Source organism: Phlebotomus papatasi, chromosome 2, assembly GCF_024763615.1.
Source record: "Phlebotomus papatasi isolate M1 chromosome 2, Ppap_2.1, whole genome shotgun sequence".
In the NCBI taxonomy this organism is placed as follows: domain Eukaryota; kingdom Metazoa; phylum Arthropoda; class Insecta; order Diptera; family Psychodidae; genus Phlebotomus; species Phlebotomus papatasi.
Window position 1 is genome coordinate 96,223,148 of NC_077223.1, and position 23,568 is coordinate 96,246,715.

The window sequence follows — 23,568 nt, forward strand, 5'->3', positions numbered from 1 at the left end:
ACATTGTTTCATAACTGATAGTCCAACTCTCCGGAATTTATGATTTCATCATAAGTACCCATCTTGACGATCTGTCCTCGTTCTATAACACAAATTAAATCAGCATTTTGAATAGTGGAGAGTCTATGAGCAATTACGATGCAAGTACGATTTTTACTAGCCCTATCTAGAGCGGTTTGGACCGATTTTTCACACTCTGCATCCAAAGCTGAAGTTGGCTCATCCAAGAGGAGGATTTTAGGCTTTCGAACTAACGCCCTGGCAATGGCGATTCTTTGTTTCTGTCCACCAGAAAGCTGAGTTCCTCTAGGACCTAAAGGGGTGTCGTAGCCCTAATAAGATTGAAAGTGATTAACCTGGTTTACTTTAACGTAACAGATTAGATTAGATACTCACTAAAGGCAGCTTTGTAATAAATTCTGAATGAATTTGAGCTTCCTTGGCTGCTTCAATGATCTCTTCCATGGACACTTTCTTTGAATTATCACCGTAAGCGATGTTTTCAGCTATGGTTCTATCGAAGAGAATAGGCTCTTGAGAAACCAAGGCGAGCTGTGATCGAAGATGTTTTAAAGAGATATCGCAGATTGATGCTCCGTCGAAATCTATTCTTCCCTGATTTGGATTATAGAATCTAAGAAGAAGCTGGATACATGTAGATTTCCCACATCCAGAAGGCCCTACTAAGGCTATAGTCTTTCCTTGGGGAATTTGTAGGCTAAATCCTCTAAGAACTTTAGCTGTAGGCCGGCTAGGATAGTGGAATACAACTTTATCCATATTGACATTACCAGTGATGTCCTTTTGAGGAAACAATTAAGATTAGCCGTAATATATAAACGTAATCTTAGACTTGTTACTTCACTTACAGGCTGATCATTCGGGTCATTGATACTGGGCAAACGGTCAATTAAGTTAAATATGTTTGCAGCAGACGAAATTGCCAAGTTCACATTTGGAGCATTCATTAGAATAATTCCAGTCATCCATGCACCAAAACTGATAACTTCTATGATCCTTTGGATGAAGGAATATCAGTATAGAATTATTCTTATAAGTTAATATTTGTTACTTACACAACTGCATCTACAAAATCAACCTCTCCATCGGATATCAGCGATACGGCGTACAGGAAAGCTATCGCATAAGTACAGAAATTCATAGATATATTCAAACTATAGGCTAAACCTCGAAATCTTATACTTTTCTCTACTTCAATTTCGGCTATTGCCAATTCTTTATTGAATCTATCGAGAACATGTTGTTCTTGACCTAAACTTGCTACAGTTCGTACGTTATTGATAGCTTCAACTGCAATCCTCGAAGCGTTTTCCATCGACTTTTTGACTTTTTCCATACTCGCTTTCGCATAGTGTGAGTCAAAGACTGCCACAAATAGAAGCAAGGGTAAGGTAGCCGATACCACTAAAGCAAGTTTCCAGCAGAGACATAGCCCTATCAGGACCCCAACTGAAACAGAAGCCATAGCTTGCAAGTTCCCAGCTAGGCGACTACCAGTAGCTCCTTGTACATTTGTACAATCCGTTGCAAGTCTGGTACAGAGGGCTCCAACAGAATTTTCCGGAATATCAAACCAAGCGATTTCTTGCTTCAATGCTGCGCTGAAAGACAACTTTCTCAGCATTGATGTGATACGAACTCCTGCTTTTCCCAGTGAAAAATTCTGAACAAAAGTAGCTGATCCAATTAAAACTGCTGTTATTATCAAGAAAGTGACATTGGAAAGGGTTACGCTATAAATCTCATCTATATCGTTGAATTGAAACGCTTTCAATAGCCTTGCATAGAAGAATGAACTTATGGGGAAACAAACTCCCATAATTAGAGAACTGACTATACCGATAGACATTAACTTCCATTCGCTGAAAGCAAGCTTCAGAGTACGATTCATAGTACTCTTTGTAAGTTCAGGATCAGGAGATACAATTCCTTCACTTTTCTTTCTGTTTTGATTAATGTGTTCCACTGTAAGACTATCAGTGGTTAACAGAGATTCTGACATCCCTCTGTTAAGAGTATGCTTATCACTGACCTTCTTATTAGCCATATACAGCTTGAAAAACGCTCCTTTCTTACTCATAAGTTCCTCATGGGTTCCTTTTTCGACAATCTGGCCTTGATCGAAAACAATGATCTGGTTAGCTTTTCGGATACTTGAAAGTCTGTGTGAGATGATCAAAGTGGTTCGACCTTCTGATGCCTTATCCAGGGCTTTCTGAACTATGCTTTCAGAGTCTGCGTCTAAAGCTGAAGTGGCTTCATCTAAAAGGAGGATTTTCGGATTCCTAACAATGGCTCTTGCTATAGCGATCCTCTGTTTTTGACCCCCTGATAACTGGGCTCCATTTTCCCCCAGCATGGTATTATATCCATCCGGAAGTGTCTCGATAAATCTATGGCAATATGAAATATTGGCCGCGTTTATAATTTCCTCCATGCTAGCTTTAGGATTCCCGAATCGGATGTTCTCAGCAATCGTTCCTGAGAACAAAACTGGTTCTTGCTGTACAACTCCAATCTGAGATCTCAGATAGCCAATGTTGAGTTGTTTCATATCAACCCCATCAATTGTAATCTTTCCCTGAAAGAATAGTCTTAAGGGTAATTTTAAATACTTTAAACGGGGTCCCGGTGAAAATGCCGAGAACCTAAATCCCGAACGCCAAAATTCCGAAAACCAAAATCCCGAAAACCAAAATCCCAAACGCCAAAATCCCGAATACCAAAATCCCGAAAACCATAATCCTGAAAACCAAAATCCCGAAAACCAAAATCCCGAAAACCAAAATCCCAAACGCCAAAATCCCGAAAGTCAAAATTCTGAAAGCCAAAATCCCGAAAGTCAAAATTCTGAAAGCCAAAATCCCGAATTCTTAAAAGTGTCATAGCTACTCCCACGATTGGGCCCGTGCTTGCTGGAGGCAAAGGGAAATCTTCTGTATCTTGGGAAATTATTCTAAACATTTTCATCCATATAATTTCATCCCTTTCAGGATTTTGAAAATTCGGGATTTTGGCTTTCGGGATTTTGGCTTTCGGAATTTTGGCTTTCGGGATTTTGGCTTTCAGGATTTTGAAAATTCGGGATTTTGGCTTTCGGGATTTTGGCTTTCGGAATTTTGGCTTTCGGGATTTTGGCTTTCAGGATTTTGAGAATTCAGGATTTTGGCTTTCGGGATTTTGGCTTTCAGGATTTTGGCCTTTTCGGGATTTTGGCTTTCGGTATTTTGGCTTTTTGGATTTTTGCCTTTTCGGGATTTTGGCGTTCGGTATTTTGGCTTTCGGGATTTTTGCCTTTTCGGGATTTTGGCGTTCGGGATTTTGGCTTTCAGGATTTTGAAAATTCGGGATTTTGGCTTTCGGGATTTTGACTTTCGGAATTTTGGCTTTCGGGATTTTGGCTTTCAGGATTTTGAAAATTCGGGATTTTGGCTTTCGGGATTTTGGCTTTCAGGATTTTGGCCTTTTCGGGATTTTGGCGTTCGGGATTTTGGCTTTCAGGATTTTGGCTTTCGGGATTTTGGCTGCCACCGCTTTAAACTATATTTATCTTTACCTTTGAAGGATCATAGAGCCGTTGAAGGAGTTGTATGCATGTGGATTTACCACACCCTGAATGACCAACTAGTGCAATAGTTTGTTGCGTTTGTAATGTAAAGCTAACACCCTTCAGGACTTCTACGGTTGGTCTCGAAGGATATCGAAATGCAACGTTATCAAATCTAATATTCCCTTTAAAATTCTCGTCTAACATAATACCATCCATACTGAAAGGATCAAGCCCTGACTTTTGATCGATAACTTGGTAAACTGCTTTAAAAACGCTTCTTGCTGTAGATATTATATCTAAACTCGGAATTGTTAGTGTTAGTAATTGCGAGTTATGTATTAAACTTGAAACAATTGTCAGAATGGAGATAGCGTTGTATGTTCTCATATCATCGGGTAGATCTAGTTCTTTAGCCATAAAATGAATACCAAGAAACATACCAAAAGCCCATCCTAAAAATGATAGAAACCACATAATACCATTCTGAAGCCCAGAGTAGAAGCTTTTTTTAATCCCTGATTTTTCTGCTATCTTGAGATTTTCTGCATATCTTTTGGTTTCCATTTCTGCTCCTCCAAATGCTGTAACAGTCCGAATAGAATTAAAAACCTCTTCAGCGATAGATCCGGCATTTGTATAGCTTTCTATTTCTTGTTCAGTAAAGCGATTTTCGGATTTCCCGACGAAAATCGAAAAAGCCACATTAATCGAAGTAAAGGTAATACACATAATGATAGTTAACTTCCAGCCCATGAGTAGAGAAAAAAGAACTCCAAAGCCAAAGGCAAAGACTAAGAACAGTACTGTCACTATCTTCTCGCCAATGGCATCCCTAATTATATCGATGCTACTGGTAATTTTTGTAGCACAATCGAGACCACTTTTGCAATCAAACCATGCCATATCTTGACTAAGAACGGATTTTAGGAAAATCTTTCTCATTCTCATTGTCTGCTTTAGAGCAATAAGGTTCATCATGTATATCACAAAAGCCGTTATTGGAACCATCATAAGAAACATTCCTATACTCAGATACGCGTTAGTCCAAACATTTTCTTTAAGAACTTCAGCAACTTCTACGGTCGTTGCGTTTTCCGGATATCCTCTACCTCCAAAAAGAGCTACTAAGAAAACTTTATCACTTGTCCCATTCAAAGTGGATCGATCAACAATCATTCCAGTTGCTGTAGAATATATCACTTGCGATAAAGGGATAGACATTGAGACTAAAGATATAAGAAAAAGCATTCCAATGATGATTCGCCTTTCTGACACAGTTGAGAACTGATACTATAATCAAATTAAAAGTACTCAGAAGACAAGTACAATAGAGTTAGAAGTAATTCACACTCACTAAGTTCAGAAAATCCCTGACTACAGTCCGAAACTCCGATTTATGCTTCAAGAATGCCATTTGCAACTTCAGATTTAACTTTGAAATTTCCCAAGAAGAAACACTTTTACTTAATCTAAAAATTAAGCTAAAGAATAGGTGCTAGCACAGTCCTGTTTGAATTAAAACTAAACATTTTTCCATAATCCAAGTAATATAAATACTAAAGTATCCAGTCTCTCTTACCCCATAAATTAAGTAATTAAGTTTTTCTTCCTAAAAATACACATGGATCAGCATTAAAATGACCCTTAACTTTAATTTCCTTTTTCATAAGTCAGATTATTCGCGTTTGGGTAATTTATTAGAAAAAAAGAAGTAAAAGTAATTTGCTACAAATTTAACAACTCAAACTTAATTCAACAAAGTCTGATAATTGTCTCAATAAAATAATGCCCATTAACTGCCAAGTGTTAATATTGTGACAAGTTATTTTAGAAAAATTTCTACACATCTAGGAAGGAAAAGCCCAACATAGCAACATTAATGAACAATTAAAAAGTAAGAAAGAACTAAAATAATTGCTTATATTGTCTGCTTAGCAAAATTTGTACAGTGCTCGAATTATTTTTGTGCATGAATTTTAATTTAACTAATATAACTTCAACCTTTATTGAAATTGCATTGAAAAAAGAATCTTCAGCAAAAGTTCAATTGCTGCGTTTTGAATGATATTTATAGTTGATTAACCAGAATTTTCTAATCGTATCCGGCTTGGAAACTATTGAATAGAAAATAAACATTTTTAAGGTCTGTAACCTTTGACACTGAAAGTCATTAAAGAAAAGTAATAAAGTCATTAATGGTAAATGAAATTTGTTATGTTCGTCAAGTAACTATCACAGAGGATTGATACATTTTGTAATAAATTCCATTCAAAGACATGAGGTCATTGTGAGTTCCCATTTCGGCGATTTGCCCTTTATCGATAACACAAATCAGATCAGCATTCCGGATAGTGGAGAGTCTGTGTGCAATTACGATGCAAGTACGATTCTCACTTGCTCTTTCCAGAGCGTTCTGGACCGTCTTTTCACTCTCTGCATCCAAGGCTGAAGTGGCCTCATCAAGGAGAAGGACTTTTGGATTCCGAATGAGGGCTCTAGCAATGGCAATCCTCTGCTTCTGTCCACCTGATAACTGAGTTCCTCTTGAACCCAAAGGTGTATCGTAGCCCTGAATAATTAAAGGTACCATAACAGATTTAACTAAAATCATTAGTAATTAAGACTTACCAAAGGAAGTTTCGTGATAAATTCCGAATGAATTTGAGCCTCTTTCGCTGCTTCGATGATCTCTTCCATTGATACCACCCTCGAGTTATCCCCGTAAGCGATGTTCTCAGCAATAGTTCGATCGAAAAGAACAGGTTCCTGAGAAACAAGGCCAAGATGCGATCTAAGATTTCGAATTGAGAAATCTACTGTCGATACACCATCAAGCTTAACCTCTCCCTGATCCGGGTTATAAAATCTGAGAAGGAGTTGGATACAAGTTGTCTTTCCACATCCCGAAGGCCCAACCAAGGCTATGGTTTTCCCTTCTGGAACTTGTAGACTAAGTCCTTTTAAAACTTCTATCTGCGATCGAGTTGGATAACTGAACCTAATGTTTTCGTAATCGACATTACTCGAAGTAAGCTTGAAGGAACAATAGGGGATTAAAATAAATAAAAAGGAATACATAAAAAGATATGTTTAACAAACTTGGTCATTTTCTTCAGCATTTCCGTATTCTAGTCGGTTGAGTTTCGGTTGACTGCTGAGGAATGACATGATATTTTGAGCTGATGTAATAGCTGAATTCACATTAAGGGCACCTGCTAATGCAAACCCAACAAACCATACTCCAGTTATAATAACCTCAATGAGCCTGTAAAACAACATAAAAATAAATGCTTTTCTCAAGGCAATTTTAAAGTCATACCTACATAAATGTATTTATGTAATCAATTTCTCCACTCGATATTAAAGGCTCGGCATACACTAAAGGTGCTACAAATGCAATGAGACCTAAAGTATGACTAAAATTGAAAACCAATCCTCGAAGTCTAGTACTCTTCAGTGCTTCTTTTTCAGCTATTTTAAGTTCCTGATCAAATCTCTCAAGAACGTGTTTCTCCAGGCCTAAACTTGCTACAGTTCGGATATTAGATATGGCTTCTACAGCGATTCGTGAAACATTCTCCATAGCTTTTTTCTCTTTCACAGCACTCGATTTTGAATACTGAGAATCGAAAGCTGCTATTGCAATTTGTATAGGAATTAAAGACAGAATCATAAAGGTTAATTTCCAAAGTATTACAAATCCGATCGCACCCCCGACAATGATTGAAGTAATGGCCTGAAGAATTGCTGAAATACGGATTCCAGTGGCTCCTTGAACATTTGCACAATCTTTTGAGAGCCTAGCTAAGAGAGCTCCAACGGAATTACTAGGATCATCGTACCATCTAATTTCCTGTTGAAGAGCTTTCTCTAAATACATTACCCTCAGTTTAGTGGTCAAATGAATACCAGCCTTTCCAAAACTGTATGTTAAAGCAAGTGCTGCAATTCCTGCTGAGAAAGCCAGTGCAATACATTTTAGTAAGTTAGATAGAGCTATGCTTCGCATTACATCCAATTCTTCGGTTTGAAATACTTCAAAGTAATAACCAAAAAGTAAACCATTAACTGGGAATGATGCTCCCACGATCAATGAACAGATGCATCCTATTGCAAGTAGTTTCCAGTCCATTAAACTCATTTTAAATATTTTTATCATATGATTGTTTGTCTCTTCCAATTTTGGTTGCTCTTTATCTGGATCATCATTGGAGAAATATTCATCTACTTCATCGCTTTGGTTAGTCTTTCTTTCACATTCAGGTTGATCGGTGTCTTCTACTGAACTGGCACATGAATCGGAATTTACGGAATCTTTTCCGGCCATTCTTAGTTTATAGTAGTCTCCTTTCTGTTGGATTAGTTCTTCATGAGATCCTGTCTCAACGATTTCTCCTTGGTTAAACACGACAATGTAGTTTGCATTTTGAATGCTTGAAAGTCGATGGGAGACGATCAACGTAGTTCGACCCTCGGAAGCTTTGTCTAATGCTTTTTGAACTATTCTCTCAGATTCATTATCAAGGGCTGAAGTGGCTTCGTCCAAGAGCAGGATTCTAGGATTCCTAACAATAGCCCTTGCAATAGCAATCCTCTGTTTCTGGCCGCCTGACAACTGGGCTCCGTTCTCTCCCAACAAAGTCTCGTATCCTTGTGGCAATTTTTCAATAAAACTGTGAATATTCGCTGTCTTCGCTGAATTAATTATTTCATCCTGAGTGGCTTTTGGATTCCCGAATCGAATATTCTCTGTAATTGTTCCTGAGAAGAGCACTGGTTCCTGACCAACAACTCCGATTTGAGATCGTAAAAAGGCAGTATTGATTTTCTTGATATCCACTCCATCGATAACGACTTCTCCCTGAAATGTATTGAATTTTGTAAAACTACTTTGGTCTTATGATTATATTTCTTACCTCTGTTGGATCGTAAAGTCTTTGAAGAAGTTGAAGGCATGTTGATTTCCCAGATCCTGAACTACCAACTAAAGCTATTGTTTGACCATTCTTAATTTGAAAATTTATATTTTTGAGAACTTTCACTTCATTTCTCGAGGGATATTTAAAATGTACATTTCGAAATTCAATATTTCCTTTTAGATCGTTAAAAGTCATTCCATCCTTACTGAATGGATCAATTCTTGATTTTTGGTCGATAATATTATAGATTTCTTTAGATACTCCCTTGGCTGTTATTATTGTTTCTAAGCTTGGAATACTAAGAGTTAGAAATTGTGCTGACGTTAACATGCAAAAGAGAATTACTAATATACTTCCTGCATTGTATGTATTAATGTCCTCCGATAATTCACGGTCTCGGATCATTAAGTGTATCCCGTAGTAAAAACAAAAACCATAAATACCAAAAACGAGAAACCACATCAAACCGCTTTGAAGGCCAGAATAGAAATTCTTCCTTATACCCGATTCTTCTGCCAATCTAAGACTTTCTTGGTATCTTTTACATTCTTTATCTTCTCCACCAAAAGCCACAACAGTCCGAATAGAATTGAAGACTTCTTCAGCAATTGATCCAGCAACCGAGTAACTTTCTGCTTCCCTTTCAGTAAGACGAATTTCCTGTTTCCCAATGACGATAGTAAGGCTAACCATCCAAATAGTGTACACTGAAGTCACTACAAGTGTTAATTCCCATCCGATTAACATTGAAATTGCCACTGAAATGATGAATTCCACGAAGAAATAAACTACTGTTACCAATTTCTCTCCGATAGCATCCTTTATCAAGTCCAGATTGCTTGTGATTTTAGTGGCAAGATCTAAATTATGATTCAAATCGAACCAAGTCATATCCTGACTCAGAATAGATTTTAGAAAAAGTCTTCTAATCCTCATAGTCTGGTTTATCGCTATGTTATTCATCCCGTAGATAACAGAACATGTTATAACTGTCATAAGTGCGACTAGTAATAAAGTCAGCCAAAATCCTGACCAAATATCTTCACTAATGGCCAAGGCTCTTTCTTCAGTAGTAGAATTTTCAAGTAGCCTTCCTCCGCCGAAAATTCCAAGAGTGTAGACGATCGTTTTTGTAGTATTAGTAGTCATTCTATCCACAGTAATGCCCATAACTTCACCGTAGGCTATTTCCGAACACGGAAAACCAAAAGCAGCAATAATCAGCATAAAAAGCATTACCACAATGACGTATCTTTCAGTCTGCGTTGCGAACCTAAACTGAAATCCAATGAAAACTATAATCAATCTGCAGTCATTAATTTTGTTTAATCACTCACTAAATCAGAAACGCCCCAAAGGCCCCAAACAGACTTGAGTAATTCAGTTATGCGATTAACTATTATTTTCTTCATTTTAAGTATAAAAGACAGCACGAAATACTGTGAGATATTTTAAAAAATTAAGACTAGTATTCACTTCAAACTGACTACTTAGTCTAGTTCCTCAGACTTAAATAGCATTTAAGACGTTTTATTACATCCAGAATGTTACTAAATTACTAATAAAGGTATTCGTCAGTTATATGAGTCGTAAAAATCATATAAATCTAAGCACTGTAAATGTATCTTAATTGAATCAACTTGGATGATAGTGATAATGTTTTGAGTTCACTACGGTGGAGTTACTTTTTAATGCTCAGAGCAAAGGCTTGTTCTAGTAATCTTACAAGTAGCACAATGCATCGAAACTTTTCACATGAAGAACATAATTTTAGTTCAATGTTAAACCTTTAACTGTTCGAACGCACAGAAATATAATATACTAAATTTTCGTTTTATTGAGCTTAAGGTAAAACGATTTCAGATATCAATCTTAATAACCCCACCATAAGTGAACGGGATACAAACTGGTACCCCTCTCTCCTCGTCCAAAATCCAAATTTTTTTTTACAGTTTTAAAATTTTCTTGTAATACATTGAAAATTATTATTACTATAATTAAACCCTTAAAAAGCTTAATTTCTTTCTTCAATGTACTATTATATAATACAAGTTAACAAGCAAAAAGAAATCCATAAAAAGATATAATATAATACATTTAATGTTTCTGTGCTCGAGTAACTTCATTCAAGTCTACTCATCGTAATGACGACTGGTACATTTTGTAATAAATTCCATTCAAAGACGTGAGGTCATTGTGAGTTCCCATTTCGGCGATTTGCCCTTTATCGATAACACAAATCAGATCAGCATTCCGGATAGTGGAGAGTCTGTGTGCAATTACAATGCAAGTACGATTCTCACTTGCTCTTTCCAGAGCGTTCTGGACCGTTTTTTCACTCTCTGCATCCAAGGCTGAAGTAGCCTCATCAAGGAGAAGGACTTTTGGATTCCGAATGAGGGCTCTAGCAATGGCAATCCTCTGCTTCTGTCCGCCTGATAACTGAGTTCCTCTTGAACCCAAAGGTGTATCGTAGCCCTTAATATTTAAAGGTATCATAACAGATTTAACTAAAATCATTAGTAATTAAGACTTACCAAAGGAAGTTTCGTGATAAATTCCGAATGAATTTGAGCCTCTTTTGCTGCTTCGATGATCTCTTCCATTGATACCACCCTCGAGTTATCCCCGTAAGCGATGTTCTCAGCAATAGTTCGATCGAAAAGAACAGGTTCCTGAGAAACAAGGCCAAGATGCGATCTAAGATTTCGAATTGAGAAATCTACTGTCGATACTCCATCAAGCTTGACTTTTCCTTGATCCGGATCATAGAATCTGAGGAGGAGTTGGATACAAGTTGACTTTCCACATCCCGAAGGCCCAACCAAGGCTATGGTTTTCCCTTCTGGAACTTGTAGACTAAGTCCTTTTAAAACTTCTGTCTGAGATCGAGTTGGATAACTGAACCTAATGTTTTCGTAATCGACATTACTCGAAGTAAGCTTGAAAGAACAAAAGGGAATTAAAATAAATAAAAAGGAATACATAAAAAGATATGTTTAACAAACTTGGTCGTTTTCTTCAGCATTTCGGTATTCTAGTCGGTTGAGTTTCGGTTGACTGCTGAGGAATGACATGATATTCTGAGCTGATGTAATAGCCAAGTTCACATTAGGAGCACTTGCTAATGCAAATCCAACCATCCATGCCCCATTTAATATCGCCTCAATGACTCTAGGAAGCGTTACAGCCATAAATATTAAGAATAAGACGTTTTTAAAGCAAACTCACATAACGACTTTCGTAAAATCAATTTCTCCACTCGATATTAAAGGTCCGGCATAAAAAAGAGGCACTGTAAATACTACAAAACTCATAGTAAGATTCAAACTATAAGCCAGTCCTCGAAGTCTAGTACTCTTCAGTGCTTCTCTTTCAGCTATTTCAAGTTCCTGATCAAATCTCTCAAGAACGTGTTTCTGCAGGCCTAAACTTGCCACAGTTCGGATATTAGATATGGCTTCTACAGCAATCCGTGAAACGTTCTCCATAGCTCTTTTCTCTTTCACAGCACCCGATTTTGAATACTGAGAATCGAAAGCTGCTACGGAAAAAAGTAAAGGAACCATAACAAGAATGATCAAGGCATATTTCCAAAATATTAGCAATCCAATAGCACCCCCGATAACAATTGAAGTAATGGCCTGAAGAATTGCTGAAATACGTATTCCAGTGGCTCCTTGAACATTTGCACAATCTTTTGAGAGCCTAGCTAAGAGACCTCCAACGGAATTGTTAGGATCATCGTACCATCTGATTTCTTGTTGAAGAGCTTTCTCTAAATACATTACCCTCAGTTTAGTGGTCAAATGAACTCCAGCCTTTCCAAAACTGTATGTTAAAGCAAGTGCTGCAATTCCTGCTGAGAAAGCTAGTGCAATACATCTTAGTAAGTTAGATAGAGCTATGCTTCGCATTACATCCAATTCTTCGGTTTGAAATACTTCAAAGTAATAACCAAAAAGTAAACCATTAACTGGGAATGATGCTCCCACGATCAATGAACAGATGCATCCTATTGCAAGTAGTTTCCAGTCCATCAAACTCATTTTAAATATTTTTATCATATGATTGTTTGCTTCTTCTATTTTTGGTTGCTCTTTATCTGGATCATCATTGGAGAAATATTCATCTACTTCATCGCTTTGGTTAGTCTTTCTTTCACTTTCAGGTTGATCGGTGTCTTCTACTGAACTGGAACATGAATCGGAATTTACGGAATCTTTTCCGGCCATTCTTAGTTTAAAGTAGTGTCCTTTCTGTTGGATTAGTTCTTCATGAGATCCTGTCTCAACGATTTCTCCTTGGTTAAACACGATAATGTAGTTTGCATTTTGAATGCTTGAAAGTCGATGGGAGACGATCAACGTGGTTCGACCCTCGGAAGCTTTGTCTAATGCTTTTTGAACTATTCTCTCAGATTCATTATCAAGGGCCGAAGTGGCTTCGTCCAAGAGCAGGATTCTAGGATTCCTAACAATAGCCCTTGCAATAGCAATCCTCTGTTTCTGGCCGCCTGACAACTGGGCTCCGTTCTCTCCCAACAAAGTCTCGTATCCGTGTGGCAATTTTTCAATAAAACTGTGAATATTCGCTGTCTTCGCTGAATTAATTATTTCATCCTGAGTGGCTTTTGGATTCCCGAATCGAATATTCTCTGCAATTGTTCCTGAGAAGAGCACTGGTTCCTGACCAACAACTCCGATTTGAGATCGTAAAAAGGCAGTATTGATTTTCTTGATATCCACTCCATCGATGACGACTTCTCCCTGAAATGTATTGAATTTTGTAAAACTACTTTGGTCTTATGATTATATTTCTTACCTCTGTTGGATCGTAAAGTCTTTGAAGAAGTTGAAGGCATGTTGATTTCCCAGATCCTGAACTACCAACCAAAGCTATTGTTTGACCTTTCTTAATTTGAAAATTTATATTTTTGAGAACTTTTACTTCATTTCTCGAGGGATATTTAAAATGTACATTTCGAAATTCAATATTTCCTTTTAGATCGTTAAAAGTTATTCCATCCTTACTGAATGGATCAATCCCTGGTTTTATATCAATAAGTTTATAGATTTTTTTAGACACCCCTTTGGCTGTTATTATTGTTTCTAAGCTTGGAATACTAAGAGTTAGAAATTGTGCTGACGTTAACATACAAAAGAGAATTGCTAAAATACTTCCTGCATTGTATGTATTAATTTCCTCCGATAATTCACGGTCTCGGATCATTAAGTGTATCCCGTAGTAAAAACAAAAACCATAAACACCAAAAATGAGAAACCACATAAAACCGCTTTGAAGGCCAGAATAGAAATTCTTCCTTATACCCGATTCTTCTGCCAATCTAAGACTTTCTTGGTATCTTTTACATTCTTTATCTTCCCCACCAAAAGCCACAACAGTCCGAATAGAATTGAAGACTTCTTCAGCAATTGATCCAGCAACCGAGTAACTTTCTGCTTCCCTTTCAGTAAGACGAATTTCCTGTTTCCCAATGACGATAGTAAGGCTAACCATCCAAATAGTGTACACTGAAGTCACTACAAGTGTTAATTCCCATCCGATTAACATTGAAATTGTTATCGCAGAAAAGAATTCCATGAAGAAATAAACTGCTGTAACCAATTGCTCTCCGATAGCATCCTTTATCAAGTCCATATTGCTTGTGATTTTAGTGGCAAGATCTAAATTATGATTCAAATCGAACCACGTCATATCCTGACTCAGAATAGATTTTAGAAAAATTCTTCTAATCCTCATAGTATGCTTCATTGCTATGAAATTCATTCCATAGATAACAGAACATATTATAACTGTCATAAGTGCGACTAGTAATAAAGTCAGCCAAAATCCTGACCAAATATCTTCACTAATGGCCAAGGCTCTTTCTTCAGTAGTAGAATTTTCAAGTAGCCTTCCTCCGCCGAAAAGACCAAGAGTGTAAACGATTGTTTTTGTAGTATTAGTGGTCATTCTGTCTACAATCATGCCCATAACTTCGGAAAAAACTAATGTAGAAAATGGAAAACAAAAAGCAGCAACAGCTAGCATAAGAAGCATTACCACAATGACGTATCTTTCAGTCTCCGTTGCGAATCTAAACTGAAATTGACACAAAAATATGTTTAAACCGCAAACAATGTTGTTCTTTAATCACTCACTAAATTGGAAATACTCCAAAGAGTCTTAAAGAATTTGGTTGTGGGACTGATTATTATATCTCTCATTTTAATTATTTGATTTTGAGGACAATGCAAAATTTAGAATATTGTTAAAGACACTATGAGATACTTCATAAGATTAACACTAAGGTTCACTTCATACTGACTACTTATTCTAGTTATTCAGACCTATCATTAAAGAATTTTTATTACATTAAGAATGACGCTAAATTACTAATAAAAAGATTTTTCGTCACTTAAATTGTAATAAAAATCTAAATTAAACTTGTAAGGAACACTCTAGAGAACTATCATAAAATTGAATCAACCAAGGGGGAGATATTAGGGTGAAAATGTGTATACCACTTCCAGACACTTCCACAATATATATATATATATATATATATATATATATATATATATATATATATATATATATATATATATATGGAAGAGCCCTTTACACTTCCAGCATTTTGGAAGGCTCCTGAAAATGCTGCTATACTTCCAGCACTTCTTGCACTTCTCATACTTAAGAAGCAGTAATTAATTTAATATTATGAAAAGTCTAATAAGGCAAATTTAAAAAATTCTGAAGAAATTTTGCTTATATTCTTGCTTACTAACGATATTTTAATATTATCTGTATTTTACGACCAACAGAATTTCTTTCTATGGATTTTTTAAGACACTAGTGAAGCTAGGTACTTTTGGAAAAGAGAGTTTCTAAAAATTGTATTGTAGTTTCTAATTTATTGAAACTGTGTTGAAAAGTCTGTCTGGTTTTAGACAGCTCTCAAGGAGTCCATATTTTTGCGTACCAAATTATTTTATAGGTATTGAAGCAAATGATAGTTTGAAAGGACAATACCTGAAAAATATTCTGGGTTCTGGAGAATTTTCCATTGCAATTTCAATAAGATTTAGTGTTGTCGCCTTATCTTGCAAGATTATGTCCTTTATTTTGCCCAAAATCGTACGTTTTTTATTAAGAAATAAGGGCATTGAATCTACTGAATTAATCACAATTTTTTCAAAGACCTTTTCCGCTGTTGTTGTATTAGATCATTTTTCAACAACATCTGTCACAAATCGATCCTGAAAAGTTCTTTATCGCAACATTATCAGGAAGGAAATCGCTACCACTGCAAAATATCTTGTAATTTGTTTTTTTTTACTCTTTCTTGCGCCGAGTTAGATTTACTTCTTGGAAAAAATTGTTGCTTTATTGAACGGTCTAATTCTAATTGCGTTGGGCTATAAACAATACTAATTTGCTTATTGTTCGTCATTTAGAGATCACACATCTATCTTTCGATATAAGAGGCTCTAGCTAAGCATTCTAACCTTGACATCGTTACATTTAACCGGTCCGCTAGATTGGCGGAAGGGTTTTTTTCAGTTAGGCATCGACCAATCGAGCCGTTAAACAACTCTTTTTCGTCATTATCAGTTCGGACCAGCATATATCACAACTATCAAAAGATGGGAATTCTCAATGTTTTTATCATCAATACGAGCATTAATTTAGTATCTACTATCTCATCAAAACCGACAACCCAGCCAATTCCTTTCTCAATATTGGCTTTTAAAGGCGGCGACCATTAGAGAACCCATCCCGGTCTGCCCGTTTAACCTGGACTGGTCATAGGCCAGGGTGTACTTCGAACCTGTCCTAAAGGCCGGTAACACCAAAACAAGCTCTTTCATGCTTCCCTATACATCTTCCAGACTCCGAAGGTTTCAAGCCCGTTGCCCAGCGTGGTAGTAGTCTCATTACAATATCTGTATAGATTTCCCAGTTATTTCATTATCATAACCGAACTTGGAAAATGTCAAAAAACTTTTTCAAATTATAGGGTAACGTGTGGTATTTCGGGACACTTTTTAGCACTTTCAAGTTTCAAACAGCTTAACGACTTCTCAAATAATTTTTTTCTTTGTTGATACAAATATTTATGTTCCTTATGCTATCCAGAATAAGATTTTTATCGAAAATTGTTGAAAAATGCATCATTTTTCATACAAAATAGTAAAAAATGGAAAGAAGTAAGAGTGGTGCATTTCGGGACAGTTGGGTATTTCGGGACAGAAAAAAGTCGCTATTATGCAAATAAATTTCACCGAGTCTGATTACTTACCTTTAAATAGAAGTTCTAAACTTCACTCTTTCATAAAAATTTTGTTTAAATTTCACTTTTAAAGTGACTTAAATCGAAAAAAACTAAGCACTGTTTGTGTTGATATCTGCAAAATAGACCACACTGAAGGTTTTCAGAAATTTTATATTTATCTGATATGTAAAGAGCTTAATATTTCATATAGAACTTAAAAATAATTAGAAAAAAATATTTAAAGGATTTTTGATGTGTCCTAAATTATTATGTCCCGAAAAGCACCTTGTACAGAAATACCACACGTTACCCTACAGCCACTTGAATTAAAAATCTGAGCTAAAAGTAGCGTTAGCGTATAGTCTGCAAAATTCGAAATTAGCCAGAGAAGACTTTATTTTCGGGCACTCTCACTTCCTAACACTTCCAAGCACTTCATTTTCAGGTGTACACCACTTCCGACCATATAATATCTCCCCCTTGGAATCAACTTGAATGATAGTAAAGAATTTATGTTCACTATGAAGGAATATCTTTTCTGACGTTCATTTTGTAGCGATAAGAGAAACAGTCCTGCTTCTGATCGACTAATGTGGGCTCTATACGGGGGGTAAGCAGGTCCGCCATTCACGGTTCACTTTGGGTGCCGATCAAAGTGATCCTGGAAATCCACAGCGCGATCCTGGAGACTGATCTCGAAATCTGCGCGATCACAAGTCACGAGCAATAATCGCGCGATCAGCATGATCTTAGTGACTGATTGAGCAATCATCGCGATCTTGGAGACTGATTACCCAATCAGCGCGATATTAATAACGATTTGAATAATGTAAACGGCTCATCCTTTACATTGTTCCAACTTTGCTAGTTTATTCGTAAATACATAGTTGTTTCAAGTTTTTATGTATTTCTTTCTAAAATTAACTTAAAAAAATGAAATTTCTAGACTTTTGTGCTTTTAAATTTAAAGACACATTGTGTAAGTATAGTTAAATGATCAAATTAGTACGACAATATATAAATAAATTAAGAAAAGTACTTTTTCATTCCATTATATTTCACATTAACACTCAACAAAAATGGAAAAAGTATAGGGTAAGTGTGCCAAATTCCGGCCAGATTGCAATTCCGGCCACATTTTTTGTTCCTCGAATTTCCATGAATTTTTGGTTTTACATACTCTAGAGATTATACAGTGCAAAAGAATAACAAAAAATGTAGCCTCCACAAACAAGATGACGTGAAAGAGACATTTGAAGAATTCCCGAAGGGCAAAGAACTATGAGAATGACGGTGGCCGAAATAGGGTACCAAAGCTATGTCAACACTTTTATTTATTTTAAAATGTATTGAGGATGATTTTAAAGTAAATTAAGACGATAAACTGTCTACAAGGTTCTAAGCAACACTCCTTAAGAAGAAGTAATATAAATATTCAATTTGTATTAATAATATAGCATTTAAAACTTGAGACCTTGGCGCTTGCATGCAACTATGCCGAAATTTGGCACACTTACCTTACCCTCGCTAAAGCAACTTCCAAAGTTATTCATTGTAAAGACGACTGGTACATTTTAGAATAAATTCCATTCAAAGACATGAGATCATTGTGAGTTCCCATTTCGGCGATTTGCCCTTTATCGATAACGCAAATCAGATCAGCATTCCGGATAGTGGAGAGTCTGTGTGCAATTACGATGCAAGTACGATTCTCACTTGCTCTTTCCAGAGCGTTCTGGACCGTCTTTTCACTCTCTGCGTCCAAGGCTGAAGTAGCCTCATCAAGTAGAAGTACTTTTGGATTCCGAATGAGGGCTCTAGCAATGGCAATCCTCTGCTTCTGTCCACCTGATAACTGAGTTCCTCTTGAACCCAAAGGTGTATCGTAGCCCTGAATAATTAAAGGTACCATAACAGATTTAACTAAAATCATTAATAATCAAGACTAACCAAAGGAAGTTTCGTGATGAATTCCGAATGAATTTGAGCCTCTTTCGCTGCTTCGATGATCTCTTCCATTGATACCACCCTCGAGTTATCCCCGTAAGCGATGTTCTCAGCAATAGTTCGATCGAAAAGAACAGGTTCCTGAGAAACAAGGCCAAGATGCGATCTAAGATTTCGAATTGAGAAATCTACTGTCGATACTCCATCAAGCTTGACCTCTCCCTGATCCGGATCATAGAATCTGAGAAGGAGTTGGATACATGTTGACTTTCCACATCCCGAAGGCCCAACCAAGGCTATGGTTTTCCCTTCTGGAACTTGTAGACTAAGTCCTTTCAAAACCTCTGTCTGAGATCGAGTTGGATAACTGAACCTAATGTTTTCGTAATCGACATTACTCGAAGTAAGCTTGAAAGAACAAAAGGGAATTAAAATAAATAAAAAGGAATACATAGGGTGGCGTCATTACTTGTGGCCACTGTCTTTACTTATGGCCTCCCCGCAAAAAAACTTTACAATGTCATAAAATGATTTCGGAAAACCTCAAAATTAAAAATATTTGATGTGTTTTAATAGCAAATCACATTTTTTCGATTTTCGGAATCATTTTCTGACAAAAATTGCGACATGGCCATAAGTAAAGACAGGCCAGAAGTAATGTCGCCACCCTAGAAAGATATGTTTAACAAACTTGGTCGTTTTCTTCGGCATTTCGGTATTCTAGTCGGTTGAGTTTCGGTTGACTCCTGAGGAATGACATGATATTTCGAGCTGATGTAATAGCCAAGTTCACATTAGGAGCACTTGCTAATGCAAATCCAACCATCCATGACCCATTTATTATCGCTTCGGTAACCCTTTAATAAATATAAAATCATTTAACATTTCGATTGGAACCTCTTCTGAAAAAGCACTCACATAACGACTTTAGTAAAGTCAATTTCTCCACTTGATATTAAAGGTCCGGCATATAAAAGAGGCGCTACAAATACCAGAATATTCATAGTAAGATTTAAACTGTAAGCCAGTCCTCGAAGTCTAGTACTTTTCAGTGCTTCTTTTTCAGCTATTTCAAGTTCCTGATCAAATCTCTCAAGAACGTGTTTCTCCAGGCCTAAACTTGCCACAGTTCGGATATTAGATATGGCTTCTACAGCAATCCGTGAAACGTTCTCCATAGCTCTTTTCTCTTTCACAGCACTCGATTTTGAATACTGAGAATCGAAAGCTGCTACGGAAAAAAGTAAAGGAACCATAACGAGAATGATCAAGGCATATTTCCAAAATATTAGCAATCCAATAGCACCCCCGATAACAATTGAAGTAATGGCCTGAAGAATTGCTGAAATACGGATTCCAGTGGCTCCTTGAACATTTGCACAATCTTTTGAGAGTCTGGCTGATAGAGCTCCAACGGAATTGCCAGGATCGTCGTACCATCTGATTTCCTGTTGAAGAGCTTTCTCTAAATACATTACCCTCAGTTTAGTGGTCAAATGAATACCAGCCTTTCCAAAACTGTATGTTAAAGCAAGTGCTGCAATTCCTGCTGAGAAAGCTAGTGCAATACATCTTAGTAAGTTAGATAGAGCTATGCTTCGCATTACATCCAATTCTTCGGTTTGAAAAACTTCGAAGAAATAACCAAAAAGTAAACCATTAACTGGGAATGATGCTCCCACGATCAATGAACAGAAGCATCCTATTGCAAGTAGTTTCCAGTCCATTAAACTCATTTTAAATATTTTTATCATATGATTGTTTGCTTCTTCTATTTTTAAATGCTCTTTATCTGGATCATCATTGGAGAAATATTCATCTACTTCATCGCTTTGGTTAGTCTTTCTTTCACTTTCAGGTTGGTCGGTGTCTTCTACTGAACTGGAACATGAATCGGAATTTACGGAATCCTTTCCGGCCATTCTTAGTTTAAAGTAGTGTCCTTTCTGTTGGATTAGTTCTTCATGAGATCCTGTCTCAACGATTTCTCCTTGGTTAAACACGATAATGTAGTTTGCATTTTGAATGCTTGAAAGTCGATGGGAGACGATCAACGTGGTTCGACCCTCGGAAGCTTTGTCTAATGCTTTTTGAACTATTCTCTCAGATTCATTATCAAGGGCCGAAGTGGCTTCGTCCAAGAGCAGGATTCTAGGATTCCTAACAATAGCCCTTGCAATAGCAATCCTCTGTTTCTGGCCGCCTGACAACTGTGCTCCGTTCTCTCCCAACAAAGTCTCGTATCCGTGTGGCAATTTTTCAATAAAACTGTGAATATTTGCTATCTTCGCTGAATTAATTATTTCATCCTGAGTGGCTTTTGGATTCCCGAATCGAATATTCTCTGCAATTGTTCCTGAGAAGAGCACTGGTTCCTGACCAACAACTCCGATTTGAGATCGTAAAAAGGCAGTATTGATTTTCTTGATATCCACTCCATCGATGACGACTTCTCCCTGAAATGTATTGAATTTTGTAAAACTACTTTGGTCTTATGATTATATTTCTTACCTCTGTTGGATCGTAAAGTCTTTGAAGAAGTTGAAGGCATGTTGATTTCCCAGATCCTGAACTACCAACTAAAGCTATTGTTTGACCATTCTTGATTTGAAAATTTATATTTTTGAGAACTTTTACTTCATTTCTCGAGGGATATTGAAAATGTACATTTCGAAATTCAATATTTCCTTTTAGATCGTTAAAAGTCATTCCATCCTTACTGAATGGATCAATTCTTGATTTTTGGTCTATAATATTATAGATTTGTTTTGAGACTCCCTTGGCTGTTATTATTGTCTCTAAGCTTGGGACACTGAGTGATAGAAATTGTGATGCATTCATTGTACAAAGGACAATAATCACTAAGCTGGCTGCATTATATGTATTTATATCTTCCGATAATTCACGGTCTCGGATCATTAAGTGTATCCCGTAGAAAAAAGAAAATCCAAAACCACCAAAAACGAGAAACCACATAAAACCGCTTTGAAGGCCAGAATAGAAATTCTTCCTTATACCCGATTCTTCTGCCAATCTAAGACTTTCTTGGTATCTTTTACATTCTTTATCTTCCCCACCAAAAGCCACAACAGTCCGAATAGAATTGAAGACTTCTTCAGCAATTGATCCAGCAACCGAGTAACTCTCTGCTTCCCTTTCTGTAAGACGAATTTCCTGCTTTCCAAGGATGATAGTAATACTAGTCATCCAAATAGTGTACACTGAAGCCACTACAAGTGTTAGTTCCCATCCAAATAATATTGCAAGAAGCATTTCAAAGAAAAAATCAGAAAAGAAATAAACTACTGTTACCAATTTCTCTCCAATAGCATCCTTTATCAAGTCCAGATTGCTTGTGATTTTAGTGGCAAAATCCAAATTATGATTCGAATCGAACCAAGTCATATCCTGACTCAGAATAGATTTTAGAAAAATTCTTCTAATCCTCATAGTATGCTTCATTGCTATGAAATTCATTCCATAGATAACAGAACATATTATAACTGTCATAAGTGCGACTAGTAATAAAGTCAGCCAAAATCCTGACCAAATATCTTCACTAATGGCCAAGGCTCTTTCTTCAGTAGTAGAATTTTCAAGTAGCCTTCCTCCGCCGAAAAGTCCAAGGGTGTAAACGATTGTTTTTGTAGTATTAGTGGTCATTCTATCCACAATCATGCCCGTAATTTCAGCATAAATTACAGTCGAACATGGCAAACAAAAAGCGGCAACAGTTAGCATAAGAAACATTACCACAATGACGTATCTTTCAGTCAATGTTGCGAATCGAAACTGAAATATACACAAAAATATGTTTAAACCGCAAACAACGTTGTTGTTCAATCACTCACTAAATCGGAAACACCCCAGAAAGACTTGGAGAATTCAGTTATGTAATTCACTATTAATTTCTTCATTTTAAATAAGGTACAAAATTTAAAATTAGTTTCTAAACTTCGGAAGCTTCCAAATTTTACTTGTGACTGACTTTATTATTTTAGTTGCCTAAACTTAAATACTCTCCCAAGTAACTATTTTACGAGTTAACTCTTTAAAAAATTTATAGATTTAGGTTATGAGTGTCACAAGGAAATTTGATAGTCTAATAATCTAACACTGTAAAATAATATTAATTTAAATAATTAAGAATTTACATACAGACAGTAATTACCTAAAGATGATGGCCAGGCTTTCACACATTTTAGAAGTTCTGAATAAGGGAGAATGAGGCAAAATTTGTCAAAACGAAAATTTCAATATTCACTATTTTCTAAAATAAAAGAGAATGAGGCTTGAAATTTTTATTATAGATAGGCTTCATGAACCTTCTTAAACTTACAAAGTTTCAAGGGATTCGAGAAAGGATTGTGTAAAATAAAAAATAATTAAATTTTCGAGCCCTATTTTTCGAATATTTGGTTTACAGAAAATATCAATACTGATCAATACAATTTAAGCACATTTTTCGTTAAGATAGAGACAAATTATCTTTGACAAAGTTGTAGAGGAATAAATATCCTATAAAAACATGTCTATTTGATATTTTTAACGTTTGCGAGAGTAAAACGTTCCAAATTATCCGAAGACTGACAAAATTTGCCCAAGCAATTTTGAGAATCTCTACAAAATCGACTTTTTGAAAATTACAGTAGTCTCCTAAATTCGAACGATCGGGGGGTATTTTTGACATTTCTCACCTCCCAAATTCGGACGATTTTTTCAAAACTAACGAAAATTATGTGAGATTAAATTGTACTTTGAATCAAATTCCCATACTTTCCCCCAAGTCTTAGTGGTAACGTACTTCCTTTTCATTTTATACTATCATAATGTATGTAAACATTCAGGAAGAA

General features: G+C 36.3%; 4 protein-coding genes across 4 annotated transcripts; all 4 read right to left on the bottom strand.

Annotated features, from left to right (window-relative positions):
• Positions 1-8: 8 nt before the first annotated feature.
• Positions 9-4,579, bottom strand: LOC129801089 (multidrug resistance protein homolog 49-like). Its single transcript, XM_055845849.1, has 7 exons — positions 3,578-4,579; positions 2,076-2,602; positions 2,010-2,041; positions 1,077-1,767; positions 861-1,017; positions 397-801; positions 9-332 (listed from the first exon to the last, which is right to left on the bottom strand). Exons 1-7 carry the CDS (start codon positions 4,577-4,579, stop codon positions 9-11), a joined length of 3,138 nt encoding a protein of 1,045 aa, XP_055701824.1.
• A 1,213-nt stretch (positions 4,580-5,792) lies between these two features.
• LOC129801090 (multidrug resistance protein homolog 49-like) lies at positions 5,793-9,453 on the bottom strand. Its single transcript, XM_055845850.1, has 5 exons — positions 8,488-9,453; positions 6,895-8,432; positions 6,671-6,836; positions 6,200-6,604; positions 5,793-6,140 (listed from the first exon to the last, which is right to left on the bottom strand). The coding sequence occupies exons 1-5, from the start codon at positions 9,451-9,453 to the stop codon at positions 5,793-5,795; spliced, it is 3,423 nt and encodes a 1,140-aa protein (XP_055701825.1).
• A 1,173-nt stretch (positions 9,454-10,626) lies between these two features.
• On the bottom strand, positions 10,627-14,151 carry LOC129801091 (multidrug resistance protein homolog 65-like). Its single transcript, XM_055845851.1, has 7 exons — positions 13,863-14,151; positions 13,315-13,634; positions 12,110-13,259; positions 11,722-12,034; positions 11,499-11,664; positions 11,028-11,432; positions 10,627-10,968 (listed from the first exon to the last, which is right to left on the bottom strand). Exons 1-7 carry the CDS (start codon positions 14,149-14,151, stop codon positions 10,627-10,629), a joined length of 2,985 nt encoding a protein of 994 aa, XP_055701826.1.
• Positions 14,152-18,312: 4,161 nt separating this feature from the next.
• LOC129801092 (multidrug resistance protein homolog 49-like) lies at positions 18,313-22,632 on the bottom strand. The gene is made up of 6 exons (XM_055845852.1): positions 22,567-22,632; positions 21,227-22,507; positions 19,634-21,171; positions 19,407-19,572; positions 18,719-19,123; positions 18,313-18,659 (listed from the first exon to the last, which is right to left on the bottom strand). The coding sequence occupies exons 1-6, from the start codon at positions 22,630-22,632 to the stop codon at positions 18,318-18,320; spliced, it is 3,798 nt and encodes a 1,265-aa protein (XP_055701827.1). The 3' UTR covers positions 18,313-18,317.
• Between the last annotated feature and the right edge of the window lie 936 nt (positions 22,633-23,568).